This window comes from Carassius auratus, chromosome 31 (genome assembly GCF_003368295.1).
Source record: "Carassius auratus strain Wakin chromosome 31, ASM336829v1, whole genome shotgun sequence".
NCBI classification, from domain to species: Eukaryota; Metazoa; Chordata; class Actinopteri; order Cypriniformes; family Cyprinidae; genus Carassius; species Carassius auratus.
This window is the reverse complement of record NC_039273.1, coordinates 17,289,613-17,311,750: the sequence shown is the minus strand read 5'-3', so window position 1 is coordinate 17,311,750 and position 22,138 is coordinate 17,289,613. Positions and strand designations below refer to the sequence as shown.

The 22,138-nt window shown below is 39.7% G+C and overlaps 1 protein-coding gene across 2 annotated transcripts in view; it reads left to right on the top strand.

The window, feature by feature from the left end:
* LOC113050700 (rhomboid-related protein 3-like) overlaps positions 1-22,138 on the top strand; it is a 75,329-nt gene that overhangs the window by 35,811 nt on the left and 17,380 nt on the right. Inside the window, exons 4-5 of one of the 2 annotated variants that reach the window (XM_026213929.1) lie at positions 17,163-17,321; positions 21,555-21,779. In XM_026213929.1, coding sequence (XP_026069714.1) covers positions 17,163-17,321; positions 21,555-21,779 — 384 coding nt within the window. Of the gene's footprint in view, positions 1-17,162; positions 17,346-21,554; positions 21,780-22,138 lie in introns of both variants that reach the window. The other variant, XM_026213928.1, reaches the window with a different exon arrangement.

Below are 22,138 nucleotides of genomic sequence, written 5' to 3'. Positions count from 1 at the left end.
GGAGGGCTATGGTCAGACAAATAACGCTCATCGAGGCGACCTCGTGATGTTACCTTTCTGGCACGCTTCCATGGCAAATCTAATTTTGCCGTGGCGCGATCCATAACCTCTAACAGCTCCTCATACGCAGGGCAGGAGGATTGAGAAGGCTCAGCCTCAGCTTCTTCGCCACTCTCAGACATCTCCTGCTCTTTCTGGGTAGAACCCAGCAGAGCACTAACTTCAGTGTCAGAAGGGGTTAATGACAACGCATCTTCCTCCCGAAGTTCGCCCTCGTTTGCCGCCGGAGAGTGTGAGAGGAAAAGTCCCTCTCTACACTCCTCAGCGAGATCCACCTGTGATCCCCACGAGCTCATTCTCCTCCGTGCCTCGGCAACGGCGGGTCCTGAGCCGCGAGATCCAGATGGCTGTCCCTCTTTCCTCGAAAAGAGAGACAAACGAGAACGGAGCTTTTTCATAGAAAAACGCTCGCAGTGCGCGCAGATTGCCCCCTCAAGGACATCGCGCGCGTGCTCTTCGCCCAAACAAGAGACGCAAAGAGTGTGTGTGTCATCAGGTGTCAAATAACGCTGACACGGATGCACACACTGTCTAAACGCCTTGCTAGTGGATGCCATTGTACAACAATAATAGATCGCTCTTACCGTTTTGGTCGTTACTCAGATGCACGCTTCAAACAAAACAGTCAATGAAGACGAAGAAGAAAAGTGACGGGTCCTACGGGCGCGTATTTATAGTCCCGCCGGTAGCGACGTCAGAGGCTGTCGCTGGCCAACATGTTGGCGTTTTTCAAAGTATGCTTCAGACACGGGTCACGACGAGGTGTTCCCCATAGTGTCCCTTCAGAGGACGCAGTTCGAAGTTCCCTTGACAGGGAAATGTGTTTACATGTGTCTATTTATTCCTTACATCAAGATATTCACATCCAGTCTTTTCTAGTAGTTACATCAACTTCCTGACTACAAACATGTCAAGTTTCAAAGCTCTCAGAGCTTGTGTGATTGATCTGCATTAGTTTATATACCTTAACTCCCATACGGACAGGCTATATTTTAGTCCTTTATTGATTTTGGGGTGTATAACAATATCTGTTAATTTAACAATCTTAGCAATAAAATATTTTTAGCCAAGAATCCATTTCATATATGGGAGACCTAAGAGATGAGGAAAAACATTGTTGGGTTTAGTTCTACCTCCGGTAGGGGTATCTCGAAAATTCAGGGGCATTGTCACTAGCCTATAAAGGTCCTGTCTAGCTCAGATTGGCCATAATCATGCAATTAATCTCTCCGAGGATAATTTTTACAGAAATGAAAAATGTAAACTACTATTACACTTTATTGTTCTATGTATATTTATCTGTATACAAACATGCAAAATTTTGCATTTATCTCTTTGAAAACATGTTTAAAGCAGTTTTAATATATCCCATCTTTCATTTAGGCCACAATGAGTCTCATGGTTAGTGAATGAGACCTATTAACCTTGTTGTTAGACTAACTGCTCTATCTGACCAAATTTGTATGTCTTTACCATGTGTTTAAAAACATAAAAATAGGCATTTTCAACATAAAATTACTAATTAATTCCAAAACTAATTGATTGAGCAGTGCTGTATATTGGCATACACAAAATTCGGATGGCCGCAGGGAAGCGATGTCTGCAGCGGGGACCGGCAGTCGCGTTCCAGTGCAAGGCCTGTGAACGGCGAGCAGTTCAGCGGAGATCAGCGAAGCGATGTGACGTCGTCGCTGAAGGAGAAGAAATCTGAATTTCTGTGGCGAAGCGGCCAATATATATCCAGATTCTCCGCCCATTTCGTCAGGCTTTGGCGGGCTTCGCTGCCATAGGTTCGTGCAGCACCGCTGCCAAGCCATTGGTTTGTTTTAATAACACTGCACGATCCAATGGCTGTGCAGTTTCACTGCGTGATTGAATAAGGCTTCAGTTCAGGAGAAAAAAGGAGTTTTTCCCATATGCGTCTTCGACGCAGTACGAGTGAAGTATTGAAAGGGAACTAGTTTGCTTGTTAAACTCAGAGCAGCATTTGAAACATGACGAATGATATCTGGTTTCACAATCCTAGGAGAAAGAGACAAAGCATATTGGAAATGTAGTACATATTTTTGACTGTAAACCCTGGCAAGGGATTTCAACAGAGCTGTGCTGGTTTAATGCATTTCATATAAACTGAACATTTTGCAACATTTTGTTTACAATACCCTTCTTGTTTGCATGTGGGTCCTATTTTATGAAAAAAGTAAGTTATCCCTTACTTTTATTCTAAGCATAATTGTTAGTAACATATGCACCAAAAAAAAAAAAAAAAAAAAAAAAAAAAAACTTCAGTTTATTCTGCTGTAATTGGCTGTGATGTAAACTTTTAAACATGTTTCCTAGTTCCTGTCAGAGCTGCTGTGTGGGAAAACATCCAGAACATGACAGGCTGTACAGGTTGTCTTTAATTTAAAGCAGTGAGCTAAGACGGAACTGCCTTGATAAGCTGTCTTATGTGCCTTTTTGTTTTAGTGGGAAGAAATTCCAGCTGAACTACACTCATTTCCACCTAGACTGATCATGCCCAATTTTGATCTTTTGGCTATTTCAAGTGGTTTATGTCAATTACATCGTAGGGACCTATACAAGACACAGTAACAGAATATCAGAATAAGATTTTATAATCCTTTTAACACACACAAGACAACTACAAGGAAGGAAAATATCCATAAGATCTTAATGGAGAAAAAAAAAATCAGCCGGCGTTCAACTGGGGGTGTCCATTGCAAACTGTTTTCTGTGATGCATGAAGTTTGGATAACATGTATCTGTGTTTTCACCAGCTTCACACCATTTCATTTGAGAAACTACTACCATCAAATATGCACTGAAATGGAAAGTAAAAGTGAAAGACCTTCACAACAACATGAAAAAAAAAAAAAATACAAGTCTGGTTTAACTTGAAGAAATTATGACAAAATTATATTACTATTGTATACAAAAATATAATTGTCAAAGTAATAATAATATTATTATTATTTTAAGGAACATCATACAACCAAGGTATTTTTAACTAAGTTATACAGTTCTATTGTGCAACATCTTACTTGACAGATTATATATACATGTAAATAGAGAGAGAGAGAAACATAAGTCACATAAAAAAAACAACAAAGATTTATTATTCAAATGAGCTAATGCTCATTATTCATAATGAGTAACCTTATAGCACCAGTCACTTGACATTTCATTTCTGAACTGCTTCAATATGTACGACAACCAATTTGACGACAACCAATTGAATAAAACTTAGCCACAATCATATTCATCTGTTTCAGTTCAATTTCAAAGTGTCAAGAAGCAACATAATATCATTTTACAGAAATGACACCACAGGCACATTTTTCCAATGAGCCTGGGTGGTTTTGTACACCACATGCAGTGCAGCTTTTGTTGGTTCACAGAATGAAGGCCGGGCCGATTTATAGAACTGTCTTCTGAAGCAGCTGAGCAGTAGCTAACATATGCAAAGCCCTGGAGGCTGAGAAAAAAAGCTCAATTGAACTGAACACCCAAAAGTGTTTCATTTTGTCTATGCATAATTTTTGATGACACCTTTTGTTTCAAGTGCTAATTACAATTGTCAGTACATTCTTGACTTGTTTCCACACACTATTGCTTTGTAATTTTTAATAGTGTCTTCAGTGCTGAAGGTAGCAGCCATGAAATTACTGTGCTCTCAATCATTGAAAATGAGCTTATGTTCACACTCCCAGGATAGTATTCTGTTTTCACATTTCTTTTAATCAACGTTGTTAAAGCCATCATACAGTAATCTGGGCACAGTGTTTCTGCTATTAATGATTTTGTGAATGCTGTCTTTGAGACCCCTCTGAGTAGTAGTTTTTAATTAACAGCTTTTAATTATTGGTGGTCAGGACGGTTCTTCTTCTAAATGCTGTATTAAGGCTGTAACTCATACCTGATGACATTTGTGACATTTGTGACCCTGCTGCTATTGTTTCATGTCATTATTTGTAGAGTCACCAGCCTCTGGTCTAGCTATTAATGAGAGAACAGAAGGTCTTGTAACTTGAGGTCTATAATTACTTTGAGTTGAAGAGGGATTTTGTTTTGCTACTGGATTTTATTTTTTTTTCTCACTTTGGACTCAAATAAATAAAACTTACTTATGAATACAGAATTTGTATTCAGTGTTAGTTTTTATAAAATAAGTTATATCTGGTTAACTGAACTCCAAAGTGAACTGTTCTGTACACTACACTAATTTGGAGCTTCAATGTGAAAATATATTTGTACAGTCTAGTGTATGTATTTATTGCAGTACAGCAGAATGATACATAATTGATGGTGGGCATCTCGCTTTAGAGAGACCAATCTACTTCGAGTGTAAATGAGCCAATGAACATTGGCATGTGATGACAATGGAAGTGGAAGAGCAAGAGGCTCTTAGATGAGTGACCCAGAGGTGGAGACAGCTGCTCTTCGGGAGATGGTAAATATAACACTTCCTCCCCCGGAGGAAGGCCGGGCAGAGAATTTTTTGTTTAATTTTTTCCCTCCACTGACTTAACAGTCAATGGTACCCAAAACTTTGACAAAAAAACAGTTACCTCTATCTCTGGGTCCCCCTGTCTTGTGTACTGAGATTGCAGTCCTACTGGTGAAGGACGCGATAGAGCCAATCCCTCCAGCCGATATTATACTATTTTAAAATTTACTATTCAAGTACTGAAAGTAAAAGTACAAGTATTGTGTTATGTAGTTATTAAAGAAAGTAGTCAAAAGTTTGAACATATTGTTTTTATTATGTCTAATGATTAACCTAAAGGACCATCACAATTCCTTTGACTGTAACTTTTTGTAAACAAAAAACAGATTCAAGGGTTAGTTCGCCCAATTTGCTAAATTATGTCATTAATAACTTACCCTCGTTGTTTCAAACCCGTAAGACCTATATTTTTGGAACACAGTTTAAGATATTTTAGATTTAGTCCGAGAGCTCTCAGTCCCTACATCGAAGCTGTGTGTACGGTACACTGTCCATGTCCAGAAAGGTAAGAAAAACATCATCAAAGTAGTCCATGTTACATCAGAGGGTCGGTTAGAATTTTTTGAAGCTTCGAAAATACATTTTGGTCCAAAAATAGCAAAAACTCCGACTTTATTCAGCATTGTCTTCTCTTCCGTGTCTGTTCTAAGACAGTTCAAACCAAAGCAGATCTTTTTGAAACAGTTCAACAAATTGAACTGAATCGTTTTAAATGATTCGCGTCTCCTATAAGCATTAATCCACAAATGACTTAAGCTGTTAACTTGTTTAATGTGGCTGACACTCCCTCTGAGTTAAAACAAACCAATATCCCGGAGTAATTAATTTACTCAAACAGTACACTGACTGAACTGATGTGAAGAGAGAACTGAAGATGAACACTGAGGCGAGCCAGATAACAAACAACAGACTGACTCGTTCACGAGTCAAGAACCATTTCTGTCAGATGTGTCCGATTCGAGAACAGAGGAGCTGATGATACTGCGCATGTGTGATTCAGCGTGAAGCAAACCGACACACAGAGAGTCTGAACTGACCTGATTCTTTTGGTGATTGATTCTGAACTGATTCTGTGCTAATGTTATGAGCCCAGGTAAACCGAAGGCTTGCAGTCATCGCCAATGATGCCATTACGTCGAGCGCAAAAGAACCGGTGAACTGTTTTCTTCAACATGTTTATTGAATCTAACTGTCAGAAAAAACTACTGGTGATCCGAAAACTGATGCAACCTGTTCTTGACTTGTGAACGAGTCATTATCTGGCTCGGCTAGGTGTTAATCTCTCTCTTCACAGCAGTTCAGTCAGCACGCACAGTCTTCTTAATCGCTTGATTCGCTCAGTGATGTGCCAGCTTCATCAAACCTGCCATCCACAGTTCCGGCAGTGGTAATGTGGGTTTGTAATGGAATGATTTGTAACATTTTTATAATTGTAACGAGTAACGATGCAGCACATAAATAAATTTCGGAGTAAAAGTATTAAACTCATCGAAAATATGTACTGAAGTGGAAGAAAAGAAATGTACTGAAGAAAAGTGGAAGTAGGAGAAAAAAATAATACTCTAGTAAAGTACAGATACCGCCTTTTAGTACTTAAGTACAGTAGTTAAGTAGTTCTACTTCGTTACTATACATCTCTGCATACTAGCTCAGTCTCAGGATCAACTGTGTGAACACAGGGACTTGGTGCTATCACACCTCAGCCAGTTGGGCCTTTGGGACAACTGGGAAAAGATCAAACTCTCCCTGACACAAAGGATCTCTTTTCATGGTATGGAGTTGGATTTTTTACACTTTTCTGACTTTCCACAAAATGGCCACCATTCCAGAGTCTCGTGTCAGGTCCCAGCTTTCATTGCAGAGTCAAGTCAAGCCACAGCCAATCTTCCTGTTTCACGTCTCGGCTGATTTTCCAGAGCCTCATCACATCTCAGCCGATCATACATAGACTCATCACATCTCTGCTGACCTTCCAGAGTCTTGCCACATCTCCGCTGGCCTTCCAGAGTCTCATCACATCTCAGCTGATCTTCCAGGGTCTCGTCAAGTCTCAGCTGATCTTCCAGAGTCTCGTCACATCTCAGATGATCTTCTAGAGTCTGCTGGAACTAGAAGTCTGAGATCAGTTCATCGGTCCTCTCGACTGGTGTCTAGCATAGAGGATCCACCGCTGGTGTCAGCACGCACAGCTGGTATCCCAAAACCAAATCACTCTAGTCCTCCTGCTCATGAACTCATTCCCCTGTCTGCAGCATTTCCAGTATGGGGGTGTTGCTTTACGGTGAATCTGAGCCGTGCACACCACCACTGATTTGCTAGAGGCAGCAGCTCCAGCTACAATATCATCAGAGGTGGCGGCTTATGCTGCAGAACCTTCTAAGGTAGAGATGTCTGCTGCTGTGCTCCCAGAGGACATGGTGTCCACTGCAGTATCTTCTGAGATGGCGGCACTTGCCTCAGTGAACTCCCTGCCTGTTCTGTGACAGCTGTGAAGGCCATACTTGAAATCTCTGTTTGTCCAGTCATGGCCAAGGAGGCTGCCTCAGGACTCGCTGCATGCTCTACGATGCTGAATAGTCACTATTTTGAACTTTTTGTCCCTTCTGTTACCCTTGGCTCAAGGGAAGCAACAACACAAGGGACACACGAAAACCAAATTATAGGCTGAAAGTAATATTTATTTAATTACAAAAAAAGACAACACTAAATTATAAAATGAAAACAATTAAAGAAAATAACAGTATTTCTGTATTCATCAGTAAGGTCAGTGTGTAAAGCAAGATGCAAGTGTGAAGTGTAATGTAGTGTTGAAGTGAAAATGAAAAGAGTAACAAAATACAACACAACCAAAGAGTCCAAAATCAAAGTGTCAAAACCAAAGACTGACTCTCCCCGGTCAATTGGTGATCTCTTAATCAGCATCAAAGGCATGTACACAGGTGTTTCCAGTAGACTGGCAATTTAGGTGATTAATGGGCTCAGGTGCCAACCGCAATTCATAGAATCAACAGGAGGTCATAGGGTACACTCAAGTTCAGAACCACAGACAGCTCCCAAAAACACCAAAGAGGAATAACGTCAAATCCAGTAGATTAAACTGCATCTGGGGCGCGTGACAGCGCATCAGCTACCACATTTTCCGATCCTCGGATATGTCAAATATCTAGACAGAAGGACTGCAGGAACAAGGACCACCGAACCAACCTCTGATTCGGACACTGCAAAGAATTCAAAAAAGTTAATGGATTATGATCCGTGTAGATCACAATAGGTGCACTCGAAACCGCAAAATGCTGCAATGCCCAAATAAGGGCTAATGCTTCCTTCTCAACAACAGAATAGTTACATTGGTATGTGTTAAACTTTCGCGAAAAGAAACTGACTGGATGGTATACTCTGTCCACATCAGACTGCTGCAGGAGAGCTCCAGCTCCCACATTACTAGTATCGATGTGCAACGTGAAAGGTTTATCAAAGTACAGAGCCATAAGCTCAGGCACTGAACACAGCAAAGATTTCACATTCTCAAAAGCCAATTCGCAAGTGTTAGACCAGATAAACTTTGTCTTTCCCTTTAACAAGTCTGTAAGCGTTGCCACCACAGTAGAGAAATTTTGCCAAAATGACAGATAGTATCCGACCAACCCTAAAAACCTCATAAGCTCTATCTTTGTTGTTGGGGAAGGAAAATTCTGAACAGCCTGCACTTTAGCCTGCATCGGACACACTTCACCGCTCCCCACCACCTTCCCGAGATATGTCACTGTCGCCTTTGCAAACTCGCATTTGGCCAAGTTCACTGTAAGTCGAGCATTAGCCAAACGTCTCAACACCGAAAGCAAACATTTTAAATGAGACTCCCAACTGTCACTAAAAACTACCAAGTCATCCAAATAGACGGCACAACCCTCAAGACCACAAATTACTCAGTTCATGAGGCGTTGAAAAGTCGCCAGATCATTTCGTAGGCCAAAACTCATGACCTGATAAGAATGTAACCCTGACGGAGTGACAAAAGATGAAATTTCTTGCGCTCTCTTATTTAAAGGCACTTGCCAATAGCCCTTCAGCAAATCAAACTTGCTGACGAACTTGGCTGAACCAACCTGGTCCACACAGACTTCAACGCGGGGCAGAGGAAAACAGTCTGGTTTTGTTAAAGCGTTAACTTTGCGAAAATCCGCAAAATCTCACAGTACCATCCAACTTTCCAACTAAAAAACATGGGGAAGCCCAATCAGAAAATGAAGGTACTGCAATATTGTGGTCCTGAATATACTTAATTTCCCTCTCCATCAATTCCCGTTTCTCAGGTGCAACACGATAAAAACGCTGCTTAATAGGCTTTGCGTCCCCCACATCAATATCATGTTCAACCCAATGAGTATGTGACAGTGCATTACCGAATAATTCAGGAAAACTATGTAATAAATCACATAACTCCAGACATCTTACAGGAGATAAATGATGGAGAGTAAACTCCCAAGTTGTGCAATGACTCAGAATTATTCAAACGACCCCGGAAAACACAATCATCGGGTGAAATGGTCTCCTCTTCCTCACCCACCAAACTCACATTACCCACATACATGGAAACGGTCGAAAGTGCTGGATGCAAAGATGTCGAATTTTCTTTTTCATAATAGGGTTTTAATAGATTTATATGGCACCTGACTTTTTCCGTGATGGCATTGAGACTTCATCATTTTCATCAGTCAATTTCCGTTTTACAACAAATGGGCCATCAAATTTGGCTTCAAAAGGTGAAGATACCATCGGTCGTAAGACAAGAACTTGATCACCAGGTACAAACATTCGATGCTCAACCGTACGATCATACAATCGTTTCATGTTTTTTTGATGCTTTTCTAGACTTAATTTCGCTAGTTCTATAGCCTGGATGAGTCTGTTTTTAAACCCCAAAACATATGACACCAAGTTTTTAGGAGGTTCTACAGCTTTACCAATCTGCTGAAATACAGACAACAGTCCACGAACATTATGGCCAAAGACCAAGTTGTTAGGGCTGAAACCCATACTTTCCTGCACTACTTCACGTGCAGCTAGCATCATCCATGGTAAACCCTCTTCCCAATCTCTATCCAGCTGCACACAGTATGCACGGAGAAGTGACTTTAACGACTGATGAAATCTCTCCAATGCACCCTGACTTTGTGCATGAAACACAGTAGATTGATTATGCTTAATGTGCAGCTGTTTTAAAACTTGCTGGAAGAGATGCGAAGTTAGATTTGAACCTTGATAACTCTGGATGATTTTCGGAATTCCGAAAATAGATATAAACTGGGTTAGAGCTTTCACAACAGAACGAGATGTAATTGTACGTAATGGATATGCCGCAGGAAAACAAGTGTTCAAACACATCACAGTAAACAAATAACTACTACCAGACTTCAAACGAGGAAGTGGCCCTACACAATCAACAGCAAGATGCTCGAATGGTTCACCAGTAGCCGGAATTGGTTTCAACAGAGTAGGTTTCAACACCTGGTTCGGCTTACTGGTTAACTGGCAGGTTTTTTTATCTTTTAATATAAGCAGAGACATCTCGTTTTAAACGCGGCCAAAAAATATCGCAACAGGCGATCATAAGTCTTACGCACCCCCTGGTGACCTAATTGATCATGCGCAATTTTGATCATCATTTGTCGAAACTTAGTAGGAACAACTACTTGAAAATCAGGATCCCCAACGAAAAATTTGTGAGGGCTCCATTTTCTCAACAACACTCCATTGTGAACGAAATATCCACGGGCAATATCCTCTACTGGAAGAACAATACTCTGAAAAAGTTCACCCAAAGTGAGTCAGTTCGCTGTTCCTTTCCTAAATCCTCTACAGAAACAGGAAAAGACAAAGCAGACAAGTCAGGCATAAACAACTTAGTACAGCCTTTATCAGACTGAATCTCATTTTGATCACACATTTCATCCTCATTGGCACGTTTCATAGCACGAGTCACGACACATGATGAATCCTGGCACAAAACACTCAGTTCAGTCTCAATTTTATTATCAGTGGTCACTATGGGAAACACTGAAGTATCAGCCCACACACGTTCACCTACCAGTCCATTACCCAAAATAATATGGACCCCCTCAACTGGCAAAGCTGGTCGTATTCCTACTACAACCTCACCTTGAATCAAATTGGACTGAAGCCTTATAAAAAGGCACAGACAAAATATCCAGTCCTATTCCACGAACTAAAACACTCTCACCAGTATGAGCCTGTGAAGAAAAAGGCAACTGATTCCAAAATAAATGAATCCATTGCGCCAGTATCCCGCAAGATTTTAACAGGGATTTCCTCTTTCTCTCCAACCAGAGATACACACCCTTCTGTAATAAAAGGTGAGTAAGAAGAGAAATCAACATCAAGTTTCTGACTTTCAACAATTTCACTCCCTACCAACAGGACTGGTGCTGCAAGAGCAGAAGGCTTAGCTTGTGAACTTTGTGCATTACTTTTGGATTTTTTTTTTTAAGGACTGGACGATCTACTTTCCAATGTCCTTTCTCATGACAGTAATTGCAAATCTTACTTGGATAAAATTTTCCTGTGAAAACACGATAATACGTAGATGGAGACTTTGCATACTTAACATCATGAGCATGCCAATCAACAAAAGTGGTTTTGTGCGTCAATACATAAAATCATTGGCCAACATAGCCGCTTCCTCTGGCATTTTAACATTATGCTCACTGATATACAAAGCAATACGACTTGGAACTGAATTTTTTAATTGTTCCAACACCATAAAGAATATGAATTAAATCCTCCAATGTTTTAATGTCTAATGCCTTACACCAATGATTGAAGTGTTTTCTCAGATCACGCACAAATTCTAAATTTGTTTGTAACTCGTCTTTTTTCTGCAATCAAAAGTGCTGTCTGTATGCTTCAGGCACACATTCATATGTCTTTAAAATGAGAGATTTAACTGTATCATAATCTTTACAATCATCAACTGACAATGAAGTAAATGCTACCTGTGCTTTCCCAGTTAAAACACACTGCAGCAGTGCAACACGATTATCATCTGACCAGCTGATTAATTCTGCCATGCGTTCAAATAGAGTGAAGAAAGTATCAGGATCTTCCTCATTGAATTTGGGGACAAGTTTTAGATTAGAAGTGATGGAAAAAGACACACTCTGCTCCTGACCAAAACTAGAAAGCTTACCTTCTTTCATTAGGTTGAGCTTGAGTAATTCCAAATCCAATGTTGCCTTTTCTAGTTTCATTTTACCCTGTTCAGAACGCAGTTTTTACTTCTCGTGATCCATCTGTAAGAGTAGCAGCTCTTTCTGTTGTTCAAATGACAAATTACTTTTTAAATCAGATGCAACCGGTACATATTCCTTTATCTCAGTGTCCAATAACCCTTTTTATAACTCCATTTTCAAAGCTATTTTAACATTTTCTTTGAGCTTTTTATCTTTAATCAAAATATCATAACGTTCGGCAATACTTAATAATTGCTCTTTAGTACACCTGTCCAAAAATTCATGCGAAGGTGAACTAACAAACTTATCAATATCAGCCATGCTAAAAATCACCAGAATAATTTAATTAGCACAGTGCAATCAAATAACGAGAGTTTTCCCTCTACCTTTCCAGTACCTCTACCTAACTCAACCCTAGTCTTCATGCGATTACCGGTGGGGGGTATTTATGCACTATAGCCTGCTGGGTGAAAAATGCAACTGGTCAAACCATGGATGTGCTCCCGAGATAATTACTACTTTCCACTTTCACCGCAACACTACACAAAAATAACAAATCCGACACGTCTCAAAAGAAACATGCCGCTATACCTATCAGAGAAATCTCACGTAAAAAAAAAACAAAACAATATTGTACATGTACGTACCAACTGGTGATTTCACATGGTGAACAAATTGACTTTGGTACAAATCAATTTCATATGTCCAAAAATAATCAGTGCAATCAAATAACCCAAGCAAAGACGAGCCCCCAATTTGTTATGACCCTTGGCTCAAGGGAAGCAACAACACCAAATTATAGGCTCAAAGTAATATTTATTTAATTACAAAATAAGACAACACTAAATTATAAAATGAAAGAAATTAAAGAAAATAACAGTATTTCTGTATTCATCAGTAAGGTCAGTGTGTAAAGCAAGATGCAGGTGTGAAGTGTAATGTAGTGTTGAAGTGAAAATGAAAAGAGTAACAAAATACAACACAATCAAAGAGTCCAAAATCAAAGACTGACTGTCCCAGGTCAATTGGTGATCTCTTAAACAGCATCCAAGGCACGAACACAGGTGTTTCCATTAGACTAGCAATTTAGGTGATTAATGGGCTCAGGTGCCAACCGCAATTCACAGAATCAACAGCAGATGTCGTCACACTTCCAACCTCCCTCTCTCTCTTCTTCCTCTACCAGTCATGCTGTTTGTTATGTCTCCGCCCTTTCCGTCTGTCACTGAACAGTCTGGTGGTGAACAGTCAGCATTTGCATCGGGATAGTCAGCCTCTAGCTGCACCAAGCTTGGAGGATCCCAGATCTTTGTCTCCAGCCTCTGAGACCTGAACTCCACTTTGGTCCCTCGACCCTTTGCTGTCACCTTGCCTCAAAGCTCCCTCATCTTTATTGTGGTCCATCAGTCCACTGGGTTTGTCAGGCTTCTTTGTTCCTCCAACTCCACCTTGGTCATTCATCAACCTGCCCTCATCTCAGGACTACAATCTTCCGGCTTCGCCTCATCTCTCCATCCCTCTGGCTCCGTTGGGCTTCTCTCTCCCCCTGGCTCTGCCTTGGTCCTTGGTTGCTCCAGCTCCACCACAGCCTTCTGGAAACCCACCTTCGCCTCGGTCACCAGAGTCATTGGCTCCACCATGGCCCTCCGATCCATCAGTGTCACCCTGGCTCTTTGGCTCTCTCCATCTTCGGCTTGGGGCCCCCCATCCACCGGCTCATTTCTGTCAGTCACAATAAGAGGTTTTGTCTTTGTTCTTTCCAGACTCCATTTGCCATAAACCCCTGCCTAGGAACTCATTTTTGCATCACACCTATTTCCTATCAGTGACACTATAAAGGTTGCACTCATCCACACACACATTGCTTGTTATTGTTTAGCCTGTACCCTGTTCCTAGTCTCAGTGTTTCCTTGCCTTGCTTTGCCTTGTCTTCTTGTTTTTTGATATATGATATTTATCGGGTTATTCTTGTCTCACCCTGGATTGTACCTGTTTGCTGGTGTTTCACCTTGCCTGTTTTGACCACTCTTGTGAATAAAAGCTGCATTTGGATCCTCAACTCTGTTGTCACACCTCCACACCATAACACTTCCAGTGTTATTTTTATTTCTTACAATTGCGACTTTTCTTTGTAATTGTAATTGTAGCTTTATATATTTGTATGTGACAAATAATTAAAAATAATCTTTAGAGAGGCTGTTGTGTGTTTTTATGTCTGAATAACCCTTGTGGGTTGTTGGGGACGTTTTCGTCCACTACGGGGGAAAGTTGAGTCTTATTTTGGCCAAAACTTTCTTTGTGTTTGAGCTAATGGAATGATTTTTGGTGACATCTTATTTTTCAAAAACTCAACGGTACACTGTGGGCAAATTCACTACCCTTTCGGGATGTTTGTGGATGAAAACATCCACTAAATTAAACTGCTGTAAAAATGTATCAGATCAATATTTTTTCCAATTTTTTTTGCATAAATATATTAATCAACCTCAGTCCTGATCAAAACTACCAAATCTTTTTAAAAATTCCAAGATTTTAACTTTTTAATTACCAAGTTAATAAATGATGTCACTGATTTGGAAAAAAACCCACACAAAATTACATATTAGCTTCATATACAAGTCAGAAACTAAGCTTTTTTTGCACAGGCCTATCTAAATGGTTAATGGTCCCACCTAGTGATCAACTGTAAAAAATAACAAATGATACCTCTTCCCAACAGGGAAAACCACCAAAAATCAAGAATCTCACACACACACACACACACACACACACACTATAATTTGCTGTTATACTCCATATAACTCCATATACAAGCCAGAAACTAAGCCTTTTTTGGAAACACAGGCCTATCTAAAGGGTTAATGGTCCCACCTAGTGATCAACTGTAAAATTAACAAATTTTACCACTTCCCAAAAGGGAAAACCACAAACAATCAAGAATGCATGATTACATAGTGTCATGGCTTTGCAATAAAAAAATGTCATTATAATGGAAGTCAATGGGGCAAAAACAGCCACCAACAACAAATTAGGGAGAAAAATTTTAAATCTAATGCTGCACAAAAACTAAAAATGCATCAAAGCCAATGTTGCTGCTAATCTTTGACATGCCCAAGAATGTTATAAAAAGTAAAAAAAAAAAAAAAAAAAAAAAAAAAAAATCCAGCCACAATTACTTTTATATTGAAAATAAGTCATTTTGTGTGTTTTTTCCCCCCAAATCAGTGACATAATTAATGAACTTGGCAATTAAAGAGTTAAAATCTTGGATTTTTTTAAAACATTTGGTAGTTTTGATCAGGACTGAGGTTGATTAACAGATTTATGCAAAAAAAAATACATGAATCTGATACATTTTTACAGCAGTTTAATTGAGTGGATGTTTTCATCCTGAACAACTTGAAAGGGTAGTGAATTTGAACAATCCACAAGGGATAACTGTAGAAATATTTTCTCTCATATTATCCCTAGTTATCTCTAGATGGTGGCATATTATTTTATAGTCCTATTCCATAAGTACATTAATTAAAATAACTGAATGATACTTATACTATTACTAACCCTGAAACCAATTCTAACCATGCAGTTACTGTTTATTGCACAGTACTTTCTTAGGTTAGTACACTGTAATTACATGTAAGTGCTCGTACAGTAAAATAAAGTGCAAGCAAACAGATAGTCTCTAAATTCTGAATGGATAAGCCATGTTTGAAGTCACTGACTATAAATGCACACATGTGACCCCACATTTTATTTCAGGGGTGTCCAAATCTGTTCCTGGAGTGCCACTGTCCTGCAGCCTTAACTAAACATGCCTAAATCAGCTAGTCAAGGCTTTGAGGACTACTAATAACTTCTGTGAAAGTGTCGTTGGAGCTAAAATCTGCAGGATGTTGGCCCTCTAGGAGCAAGAATAGACACCCTGTTCCATATCAGTGCACATGGTTGCAGTGTTACTTGGCAACCAGAAACATCCTAATGAACTTATGTTATTTTTAATGTAATAATTGTAGCATGAATTGTTTGAATGTTATAAAATAATTAATTATTAATAATGAATGTTATAATTCGAAATGTATTTGATTATATTGGGATAAATGTATTAATTTAATGTTTTTCTTTTGTTTTATAAATAATAAACAAACAAAAGAGGAAAGGAAAGAAAGAAAAGAAAATGAAAGGAAGAAAATGGGTCAGTGCAATACAATTAATTTAAAGGGTTCTAGTTAGTCCACATAAAATTAGTGTAAAACTTGGTAAAGTATGAGTGGTTGATTAGGTTGTACATTAAAGTCCATTTTCCTGCAAATCTTGTTTAAAAGCAATTGTTTGTAGCATCACTTAAATGACATTGAAGAATGTTTTGCACTGACATGACAGGTCGGCATACATTTAAAGCATTAATGTTCCCATTCAGTGAGATAAATTAAAGAATGTGTGTGTGTGTGTGTGTGTGTGTGTGTGTGTGTGTGTGTGTGTGTGTGTGTGTGTGTGTGTGTGTGTGTGTGTGTGCGTGTGCACATGTGTGTGTGTATGTGTGTGTGTGTGTGAGAGTGCGTGTTTGCATTAATGTTTGCATTTGCAGGGTTTTCAAAGAGCGCTTGCTACTCTGAATCTACAGCCTGTTGTTCTATGGTCTTGTGACCTTAGCTGACCAAGCAAACAGTGAACTAATGTTTGAAAGCCTGAAAGGCTGACACATTAACACCAATTACTAAAACACGATGAGCTCATTGAACTTTGTCTACAGATTATTTTATTGGCATTATGCCATTAAACCATCCTTATCTTTTTGATTACCTAAACACAAAAATTTATGTTTGTAAGCCCCAATGGTGAGACCTTAGTTTGGGGACCAAATCTCATTAGTGTTAACTATGACTTGCAAATGCAAATGACTCTACTTTTGTTAAACACCCTGAACAGTTACAGAATAATTCCCTAGTATCAGAGGCGGTTCAGATGTAGACCTTGTTCTGTGTAAATGAAAGCATTATTTCTAAGCTAATTATTTCTACAAGTTTTATGAAAAACATTATATATAATTTTTAAAGTGTAGACTTGACAGCGTTAACATGACAATATTAAGTGTATAAAATAACTTATTTAATAGATGAAATCCAGTGATGTCCCTCTGTTTTTGTCCTTGGATGGAATGATGGATAAATTCCTCAGTAAGGAATATCATCATGTTATGAGTTCAAAGATGGCTGACAGAATTTGTTTTGAAGTATTTTAAATGTTCTTATAATTTTCACCCAGTGAGTGTTTTGGAAATGTATTAGAATCAGAATGTGAAAATGAATTCTAATTTCCCTTTTTCTCCTGTGTGATTTGTTCAGCATGACCCAGAGAATTCAGGCTGCATTAGTACTGAGCATTTCCGAGACCTGCTTAAGGCTTATGGATCAGAACTAGACCCCCACAAGCTAGAAGTTCTTATTGCCCTGGCTGATGGAAATGCTGATGGAAAGATCTGCTACCAGGATTTTGTTAACCTGGTGAGTTCTGCAGATGAACTTGAGGTAAGGTTTGTAGAACTTCTGACCCTGAACTTAAAACCAAAACATGGAATACTCCATTCCACTTGCATGGAAATGCCTTCAAATTTGTGGGAAATCTGAATGCCACCCATCTTCAGTCTCACACCCTCTTCTGCCCTTTTCCCTGTTTCTTTCACATTCTCTCTCAGTCTTTCTTTCACACATACAGCAACTTTTCAAAGAGTCTCATTGTGCAGTGGCTGGAGAATAGATCTATAGTGCTATAAAGCAATGCAGTAAAACATTGAATCGGATTCTGTGTTTTGATTGGCTATAGCAGGTCTTCTGAAAGTGGGACAGAGATGAATGAGGAGCATGCAGTTGGGGTCTCCACACATCTATTTTTCCTGTATATGTTTCATTCATTGTCCCCTATAGCAATGTGAGACGAGAAATACAGGGTAATAACAGATTGTAATAAGTGGTGGATGAAAATGTTATTTTAAGGGATGAGATTAAAAAGGAGAAAGGATGTGCTAGAGGGAGACTGGGCGGGATGGAAACATCTATGTACAGTACATGCATTAATAGCTGAGTTTCAACATTATGTTCATTGAGAAGCTATTAAAATGTGGCAGCACCACTCCTTTATTTCTTTTTCTGAGAATACTTTTTTTATTCTTTAGCCGTACAGTCTTTCAGCTGGCTGTACAATGGTGCCGTGACAGTTGAGAACAGAGATATCACAGTTTGTGTGTACTGTCTAAATCCCATATTGTATGACTTTCCCTTGTGTAGTTTCCATGGAAACAGCGAATACAACGATCTTCCACAAATCATTATGCCACAGAAAAGTGCATCCTAGGGAGCACTTAATGTCTGTTTCTTTTTGAGGGGGAATGTGTAAAGTGTATAAAGAGTTATTATGGCACACAGACTTTAACTGTTAATGTGAGATCTTTTATTAAAGCTGAAAGGTAACAGTAGCAAGAAATTAATAAATTGTACCGTAGGTTGTTTGTGAGGTTTAAAGCAACTTAAGTAAGAAACATTTCTTTCACATCTTGATAATTTTGTGGTTATGTTTCCATCTTCAGTGACTTAATCGTATTCACTAACAAAAAATTCTGATAACACTTTTGTTGTTAAGAATATGGATTATGCATCATAAAGAAAAAAATAAGAATAATTCGACAGCATTCATTGTTGTAACGATATTAAAACTCCATATACATCGGGAAGAAGGAGGCGGGAACTGGCGCACAATCAAAAACATAATTTTAATATTCAAAATAAATACAAAACAGCGCGTCAGCCCCTCACGGCGACTGACGCGCACAAATAAAAGCCAAAACATAAAATAATGTCCCAGGCCTGGTCCTCTCTCGTCCTTCATGGTCGTCACTCCAGTTTTATATCCTTCCATCTCCTACGTGGGACTCGATACTGGCGGTGGGGCGCAGGTGTAGCTCATCTCCAATCACTACACCTGGCCTCACTCCTCGTTCCCACGCCTCTCGGCCCCGCCCCACTCGCCACATACCCTCGAGACTGCGCTCTACTCCCCCCCCCCCCCCTTCCCTCCGGGGGGGACCGCTCACGGGGACCTGTGGGAACCTGGGGGTAGGACAGACGAGGCGAGAGAAAAGGAGATGGAAGGAGGAACGACAGGGACGAGAGAGGGGAGAGAGAAAAAAAAAAATCTGGTTCCCAGACGCACTGCTGCTCGGCCCTCCACCGGCTGGGTGATCTCCTCCGCGGTGCCCGGCGGTGGCACTGGACGGCCCTCGGCGGACGGCACGACACTCCTCCGCCGCCTGGTGGACGGCGACGGCTCCTCCGATTTTGGGCAGTGGCAGGAGTCCCCCGTTCCCTGCCCCACCGGATTCCGTCACGGAGGCGGCAGGCTCCAGCCCCCTGGCGAACGGCGCCGACTCCTCTGCTCCCTCACGGACGGCAGCCGCCCCTCCATATCGTGGGCGGTCGGCAGCGAGCTCACCCGTCCCCGGCAACTCGCTCCAGCCCACCGCCTCGAGCGTCCATGGCGGCACATACCTCGCCTGCTCGAGGGCACCGCGGATTCACCACAGCAGCAAGGGATCTTCAGCAGCGCGTCCCTCCTTCTCCCGGGTTTCGGCACCACTGTAACGATATTAAAACTCCATATACATCGGGAAGAAGGAGGCGGGAACCGGCGCACAATCAAAAACATAATTTTAATATTCAAAATAAATACAAAACAGCGCGTCAGCCCCTCACGGCGACTGACGCGCACAAATAAAAGCCAAAACATAAAATAATGTCCCAGGCCTGGTCCTCTCTCGTCCTTCACTATAGTCGCTCCAGTTTTATATCCTTCCATCTCCTACGTGGGACTCGATACTGGCGGTGGGGCGCAGGTGTAGCTCATCTCCAATCACTACACCTGGCCTCACTCCTCGTTCCCACGCCTCTCGGCCCCGCCCCACTCGCCACAATTGTTTATTGTGAACAGTGGTTTTTAATGTGTTAAAAATTCATTTTTTAACATTTTCATATTTGCATTAACAATAGTTAATGAATTATGACTTTAAGTAATAATAGATTAACAACAGCATATTATTAAATTAATGTTGATCTAAGTTAATAAATGTTTATCAGGGTTCATTATTATAAAGTATTACCAAATGAACCATTGTGCTACCATGTTGTTGTTGTTTTTTTTTTTGTTGTTGTTTTTTTTTGGAAAAACATGGTATTCTTTTAAAGTATCTTGGAGTATCATGGAAATACCTATCATTATATAATTATTCAATATTATATATACATATGAAAACACCAATACTATACTATACTGGTAATACTATTTGATGCCATACCGTTCAAATGGAAAAAAATACAGTAAAAACAATAATATTGTCAAAATATCAATTTTAATATATTTTTAAATGAAGTTTATACCTGTGATGGCAAAACTGAAATTTCAGCAGCCATTTCTCCAGTCTTCAGTGTCACATGGTTCTTTAGAAATCCTTCTAATATTATCATTCTAATATTATAATATTTTGTGTTCAAGTAATATTTCTCATTATCAAACATGAAAAGGATTGAGCTGCTTACATTTTTCTTTTTTGAGGAAACCATGATGCTATTATTTTTTTATTTTTTTTTATTTTTTTTTTTTTTTATTCAGAAGAACCACATTGACTGTAACCTTTGATCAGTGTAATGAATCCTAGATGAATGAAAGTACTGATTAAAAAAAAACTGATCCTTAATTTTTTAACTATAATCCATATTAAATTTGGTCAGTGTGTGTAAGTATTTTGTTGTGTGTGTACATGTGTATATCTATATCAAACAAACAGGTACTGATGTAACATCAGTAGAAACAGCTTGCAGATGATGGTGTGCACATTTTCATCCACAGAATCTCATTTGAGATGAGCTGTTATGCAGGCAGGGGTCTGTGGTCGTTATTTTCAAGTTATTTACAAAGTTGCATTCTTTCCTGCATTTAACCGAGTAGTGTTTTTATAGCTTTACCATGTGAATCATGTGAAACTGTAAGCTTTGTAGGTCAGCTTCATCATGTTTTAAACTATTTCATTTGATCCCAATGTGATGGCAAAGGCAACATCTTTAGGGGCTTTCCAACTAAATGTCTTCATCCTTCTCAGGGCCTCTTCAACAACTTACATAATGCATGACCTTTATTCCTGATCAGGAGCCTGGCATGGGATAAAAGAACATTCCAGGTTTTTGAGGAGGGCTTTTTGCTTCAGCAATGAAAAGCTTGTTTGAACAGCATTGTCTCATAAGCACAAACACACGCACATGCAATAACTTACACACTGTTTGTTACAAAGCTGCTCTTGGATACGAGTGTGGAATCTTTAATTGGTTGCTAAGTGACAACAGTGGCATGCTGTCTGTGGCAGACGGGTGGGGGGGGGATTGGTGGGATGTAGGATGGGTTGTACTGACCAATAACATTAGATATATTTCCCCCAAAAACCCTGGTGTCACAGTTTCTGAATTCTGAATTCTGAATGGAAAAAAAAAAACACATCCATAAAGATTAAGGATTACAGTTAAAGCCCCCACACATAAATATAAAAGTATCTGACAGCCTGTGTATAAAAACCTTCAGGAATAAGGGACTACCAATACTGATTGACTTGGTTACTGATAGGTGGCCATATGCATATTTACATGAAAGTAATGATAAACATGACTGATCAATTTGTTTCATGTTTTTGTTTTTGTCAGGTGAGCAACAAGCGTTCAAACAGTTTCCGTCGAGCAATCCTTCAGGGGAGTCGGCAGCTCAGGAATTCGGCACTGAGAGAGGAAGTGGGATTGGGTCTGTCTCAGAGACTTGTGCGTCACGTTGCCTATGAGACTTTGCCAAGAGAGGTGGACCGCAAGTGGTACTTTGACAGTTACAACTACTGTCCACCACCATGGCTCATGCTGGCCATCACTATAGCAGAGGTTAGATTGAACTCTACTGTTGAAGATTATCAAAATATTTTTTTTTTCACTGCTTCTATAAAATTTCTATGAGTATAGATATTTTTTTTTTTATTGAACCTCAAAACATAACATCAGATACTTTATAGACACTTTTTATTAAGTGACTACTATGTATGCGTACATATTGTGTTCATGTTGGATTGTAAAGCTGCTATTGAGGTGGGATAAGGGTAAGGTTACAGACAGGTTTGGTTTAAAGATGGGTTAAAAGTGAAGCCACCGCACCACCATATTGTTAATCCCTAGAATTCCCTCACATTGTATTGAATTAATAGGAAATCGTAATGAGAAAATACACTTAACAAGTCAGCGTTTGT